The sequence below is a fragment of the Gambusia affinis genome, linkage group LG06, assembly GCF_019740435.1.
Source record: "Gambusia affinis linkage group LG06, SWU_Gaff_1.0, whole genome shotgun sequence".
Taxonomy (NCBI): Eukaryota; Metazoa; Chordata; class Actinopteri; order Cyprinodontiformes; family Poeciliidae; genus Gambusia; species Gambusia affinis.
The window spans coordinates 22,834,881-22,840,890 of NC_057873.1; the positions used below are offsets into that span (position 1 = coordinate 22,834,881).

General features: G+C 39.4%; 1 protein-coding gene across 2 annotated transcripts; it reads left to right on the forward strand.

Moving 5' to 3' along the window:
* The first annotated feature begins 553 nt into the window (after window positions 1-553).
* Window positions 554-5,230, forward strand: lg06h19orf54 (linkage group 06 C19orf54 homolog). Of its 2 annotated transcripts, none has more exons than XM_044120246.1 (7): window positions 554-779; window positions 856-1,025; window positions 1,913-1,981; window positions 2,156-2,280; window positions 2,997-3,126; window positions 3,195-3,265; window positions 4,310-5,230. In XM_044120246.1, the coding sequence occupies exons 2-7, from the start codon at window positions 871-873 to the stop codon at window positions 4,645-4,647; spliced, it is 888 nt and encodes a 295-aa protein (XP_043976181.1). In that variant the 5' UTR covers window positions 554-779; window positions 856-870; the 3' UTR covers window positions 4,648-5,230. The 2 variants fall into 2 exon arrangements, with proteins under 2 accessions (XP_043976181.1, XP_043976182.1); XM_044120247.1 differs by lacking the exons at window positions 554-779; window positions 856-1,025 and adding exons at window positions 1,032-1,206; window positions 1,316-1,495.
* Window positions 5,231-6,010: the final 780 nt, after the last annotated feature.

Below are 6,010 nucleotides of genomic sequence, written 5' to 3' on the forward strand. Positions count from 1 at the left end.
ACTCTTTTTTTCCTCCAGGTTTTGAATCAGTTATCTTCCCTATTTCTGATAATTTAGGCAATGCAACAGAACATCTTCCATGGTTCCCTCTAACGTGAAGTAAATTAAGCGTACTGCACTGTCACACAACAATTATTTCTTTCTTTCTGTAAAAAAATGTTTGCAAGCACATATAGATTTGTTATAGACTCTTATTTGATTTCTACCTTAAGGTTAATATTTATACTTTATATCTCGCCCAATAAATATGATTCTGAAATTCTTAATGTTTTTATTGTTCAAGCTTCTCGGATTCAAACAACAAAAAAGCAAAATTCAATCTAACTTTGTAACTCATATTTATTCTACTATGATTTTTAGTTGCACTTTTCATAGACTGTTACGATATGTCTGTAATAAATGCGACAATGTAAATACAGTCCTTAAAAATATTTTCTGGACCACAGAATGCAGATAGACATGATACACGTTTTGGAGAACTTTGCGGTCCAGTTGGTGGCGGTAATGCACCAAAACGTGTCTCCCTTACTGCATTTAAGCAAGAAGAAGAAGAAAAAAGAGGAATTTCTGCTAAATATGGGCATGAAACCGGTGAGCGTCAGCTCAAGTTGACAGTCTGTGAAGTTAGTGTGATACCAGTTTATATATTGTTGTAGAATAACATTTCTGGTGTTATTTTTGCGCAAATTAATTTTAGAGTCGATTTTAAAATTTCTGTGCTGCTATGAACGCAGCAAAACAGCGTGTCAGACACCAGTAAGCAGGAGCAGAGGCGGCAGGTTTGTATTATCATTGCTCTCTCTGAAATTATGCAAAATATGCTAACAGAGCCTTTTTTTCTGTCTTTCTGTTAAGGCGGAGGAGCTGAAGATGTCTCCCCCTCCACCTCCGCCCCCGGCTCCGTGTCCTCCACCTCCTGCAGCGAAGAAGAAGAAGAAGCTGTACCAGACCATAGCCAGCAGCAGGTGTCCCGTGGAGGGGGATCACACTGAGGCTTTTCTACTCCTCAGACAGAGGGAGAGCTGGTGAGATTTGCCATAAGAATAAATAAAACCCTCGGCTAAATCCTTTCCAATGTCCTAATTTGAAAAAGTGAAAAATAATCATAATTAACTCGTGTCATAAAATCAAGATCTTTGTCGTCGTCACAAAACATCTTGTGATAATTTCACTCACTGACAGAAGGAGTGACGAACCAAGTACGAGGTACAACAAATAAGAAAGAAGAAATGCAATAGACAGAAAAATATTTGTGAATAAATGTGAAGTGGAAGGAATGAAAATCTGAAATGTGTGACATGCATTTTATGTTTAGCCCTCTTTAGTCTGACACTTCTGCATGGAATCCAACCAAGTTGTAGCTCTCCAGCCAAGCTAACATTGCTAACAATGACCATATTCATCAGAGAAGCCGTCAGTAGGACAGTACCAACTTTGCAGGAGCTCCAGAGGTCCAAAGCTCAGGAGGGAGAACCCGGTGACCTAAAAACAAGTAGTTGTGCACTGTACTAATCTGGCTTTTCAAAGATGATTGTTATTTTTACTGAAGAACGTGCAGTCTCTTGCGTTTATACAATCTTTTTATTTTGATCCAGTCACTGAGCTTGAAAATCAGTACCTGATCTGCTTAATTAAAGGGGAAAGAAATGTTGCGTCACTGACTATAATATGATCACGAAGCACCACTAATCTAATCTAGCTGTTAAAGAAGTTTATTTATGGCGCGTTTGCACAAAGCCAGGTTTTAGACTGTTTAGGCACAAAAATGCAAGTTTAGCGCTTGTACATTTGAACTGACCTTTAAATATTTTTGGAACAAAAAATCACTTTGAACTAGACTGTCAAAAAAAAATGGCAAAGTTGTTCTCAGGAAGTCATTTTCTGTGATTTGATGCAATGTTTCATTGGTTAGTTTCAGGCGGGATCTGCAGTGGTTACTAGTAAACAAGTACGTGCCTTCCCTCATCCAAGACGGCCCACAGTAAGTCACTGAACTGAACGCTCTGAAACCTTCGTCTTAACGAGAAGCCAGCGACAGAGCGTGTGCAAATGTGTCACTAAACACAAACTGAGTATTTTTTCTGTCCCTATAATGAGTGGTTTTAGATGTGAGTCCTAAAACGTGACTCGCTCACAGCGAATATTGATACTTCAGGTGTGGCTTGGTGGCTCTGTGGATGGCTGCCCACCTGCGACAGCCGCAGCTGAGCGTCGCCATGGAGACGGTGGTTCAGACAGCAGTGAGGAGGGGCTACACCGCCCAGGGGGAAATGTTTTCAGGTAACCTCAGTGTGTAAGACCACTTGATGCTGGAGCATTTTAAAGTTCTTTATTTTATTTGATACAGTTTTGTATTCCTTCATATTTAACTGTGCCTTTACAGCCACTGCTGCTTTTATCAAATTCACATTGATGCTGTTGTATGTAGTTGTTCCCATTTCAAGTAATATTCCTGCTGCACTCTGTTGCTGCTTTCTATGCACTAAAATACACATATTGTACCTTTCTTTTTTTTTTTCTCAAAGTACCCCTGCTCTGTCGCCCCTTTCTTTGGATCCGAGTATGCCATTTTGAATACAGCATTATGTCCTCTTTGTTGGAAATTTGCACTTCTTTTATAGTTTCTTATATTCTCATTTTTTCTGTTTATCTGTAACTGGCGTCTGGTTTTACTGAGTTCCCCCACGGTGGGACAGTAAAGGATATTTCTATTCCATTCCAACTGTAGAAGCAGCAAAAATATCAACCAATAAATGTCATAAGCTCCAGATTAGTAGAAAATAAGCCTTAGATTGTGTTCCACTTAATTTAGAAATAAGATGCAACAAGGAGATTGAGTACTTTTTCATTGGCCGGAACAGAGAGAATATACTTTGCTCCAAGAAATCAGTTATAATGGAAAATGTTGCCGTTTCGTTTCCGTTTTACAAGATTCCGAACCCGCTGTTGTGATGTGTTGTTGCCGTTTGTCCTTGCTGAGCTTTCTGTATTTCCAGCGTGTAACATGGCCCTGCTGGCAGAGGAGCTCTGTGTCTGTAAGGCTGAACTGCTGTCGGGAGGTCTGAGTGGCAGAAACTGGGCAGCCGTCATCAAACACCTGTGGAGCGGACAACCTGTTCTCATCCCGTATCCTGCTGCCAAATGACGGCAAATATTTTTACCTGCAACATGCAGCTCCTTGACGGTATGCGCAGGTATGATGAGGACTTCAACCATGAGCCATGCCAGCGTCAGGGTTACAGGGCGCACTGGGCCGTTGCTTCAGGTAAGACCTTGTTGTTGGGCAGATGATTTAAAAAAAAAATATATGCAAACGTCACTGAAAAGTCTGTCTCCATTTTTTATGAAGTGGATTTGGTTTAAGTCCTGCATTCTGACTCGCATCAGATCTTAACTTTAGGAGCGTTTAATGCAGGGTGTGAAGATGTGTGACCCATTTTAGCTTTACAGTTTAAAAAACACATAATTCAAAATAAAAAATGTCTTTCTGCATTAAATATTGTATTTGTTGACATCTTATAGGGAAAAAAAAGGAACTAAAGTAGATACAAGCAATTTCACACAGTTTTCTGACAAGCTGCTTTTACATCCCTGGAAGTACTTCATATTAAAACTGCAAACATCTGTATTTTATTATTTCTTTACTGGGATCTTCTTTGTTAGGCTGTTTCTTTTGTAAATCAGACCAAAGTTAAATGCAAAAAAAAAAAAAAAAAAGAAAAAAATTGACGATAAAAAGATATTCCCACAGTAAAATGTGAGGGTGACAGCATCATACTGAGAAGTTGCTTTTCTTCAGCAGCATAGGCAAGCTGGTCAGTGCTGATAGGAAGATGGATGGAGCAAATGCTGTATTCCAGTTGCACTCCAAACTGGGAAATCTTGACTACCCAGTCGGAAAAATCAACTTGAACACCACCTGAAGTCGGATTTGACACTGGGAGCAACTCCGACAAATCCCAGTTAGGACTTGTAAGGCAGACTTCGTGTTTCAATATGGCCGCCCCTCGGATCAACTACAACAAGATGTGGTGGAAACATGTTTGAGTGCGTCTAAAATCAGTGTTACAATCAGTATTACATGTGCATCAATAAACCGAACAAATAAAAAGTGGTGCTTTTCAAACTTATGGAAGTTTGAAATGATTGTAAGATGTGTCGTGAACAATGTGTGAGCGTCGCCATGTTGGAATTCCTACTTCTTAAATAGAATGCTGTTTTAAGTTTCATTTTGTTCTTTAAACTACCCTTTACCTCAATGAATCTTTGCTCTCCTGAACCATAAACGTAAATTACCCATTGATTGCAGGTGTGCTCCTCGGTTTGAACCGGGGGAGTGTAAACAACGAGCACGCTCAACCGGATCCCTCTCTGCCCTGGCTCCACGTCGCCAAAGGCGGCCATCTTCCTTGTCCCATCACCAGCACGAGCGCCACTGAGGTTTACATCCTCGCCAAGCAGGGCAAGAGCCTGCGCTACCAGCTGTGGAGTCTGGACAGCGTTGCCCAGAGCAACGGGCAGCTGAGGATGATGGACCCTCTGCGAGCCAACGATGGGAGCCAGTATGTGGTTCCGGAAGAAGGAGTGGAAGCCGGGCTCGCGGGACAGGCGGTTTTACTCTACACTCAGTTGCAGGAACCACAGTGAGGTTGCTCAAAAACTACGGTTTCATCTGTTGCCACATCCTTCTGAACGGTCGCTATGCAAGATTAGTATGTTTACCAGAAGATTTTGTCTTGGAGAGAGCGAAAAGTGTCACAAACATTTTATAAATGTTTAGAAGAGTGATAGAGTAATGAAAATTATAGCCATGATATATCTAAAAATATTTTTTATGGTCTGAAGAGCTTAATATTTCAATTTGTACAACTACGTTCCATTGCAAAACATCAAACAAACCTTAAAGTGCGATTGCTTAACCTTCACATCAGCTTTAGTGTCAACCAATCACCTTGTCTGTAACGGTGTTAGACCCACCAACTGAATAATCAATTAAGTATATACAACTTTAATCAATACTTCTACATTTAAAATATGTTCCTTATTGACTGCAAACACACATTCACAATTTTCTTTAAATCAGTTTATTTTGCTAATGAACTGTGGCACTTTTGGTCCTTGATTTTGTCTTTCATTTTTCTAACCTGGTGCAGTTTCTCCACTAACTGAACAAAACTGAGATTTTAAAGTATTTATATTTGAACAATTTAAAATAAAATGCCTTCTTGTATTTTTCTTCCCTGTTTTTACCTAGAACTGCTCTGATGAAAAAAAAAAAAAAAAAGTTTCTTGTAGATCTTATTTTCAGTTTATTGCAATCCGTAATGTGGACAAAGCAGGGATTAACAATTTCATTAGTCTTTGTTTAAGACCTTTAAGAAAACAGACATAAAAAGAAAACAAACAAACCATGGTTTATATCCAGTTTTCTTTCTTGGAAAGTAGCACCCACTTTGAGAACCTGATTATTTCCCCACATCACAGAGAATTTGTGGGCTAGTAATACTTTGTAAACATTAATACTACATTTCCACTTGGTGTGATTACTATTTAGAGATGAAAGTGTTTATTTTATTTTCATTACGCCAGATTTATGCAGTGCCAAAGTAAATTTTTGTACCAAGTTAAAGAATTGCACGCAGACTCCGGACTCCGATCGATTTCCAAAACATTATTATTAGCACTGCTATGGTATCTTACAGCATTGTTTCTACGTAAACATGCTGAATACTAGCATCAGACGCTGCACCATCCAGTTTAGTGCACCAAAACAGCCTAGTCAAAGGTCATCTCATTTAAATAATTCTTTAACCTTAAACGGACAAAGACTTTCCAGTCTGTTGTTCTAATGAAGCCTCTTAAAAGCTCTAACACATTAATCTTACCTCTACTTAGATTTCACCCTTTTACCACCAGTTTTTTGTAAAATCCCCAAAGCAAAGCTGATTAGAGGAAATCTAATTCATCTTCAGCTGTAAACCAAGCACACACCCACACACACACACACACA

Bases quoted from the DNA above. Each gene is read 5' to 3' on its own strand.
- lg06h19orf54 (XM_044120246.1), top strand. From the start codon at position 871: ATGTCTCCCCCTCCACCTCCGCCCCCGGCTCCGTGTCCTCCACCTCCT. The intron at 1,982-2,155 runs GTAAGTCACTGA...TTGATACTTCAG, and splicing joins CTCATCCAAGACGGCCCACA to GTGTGGCTTGGTGGCTCTGT. The intron at 3,127-3,194 runs GTATCCTGCTGC...CGGTATGCGCAG, and splicing joins GGACAACCTGTTCTCATCCC to GTATGATGAGGACTTCAACC.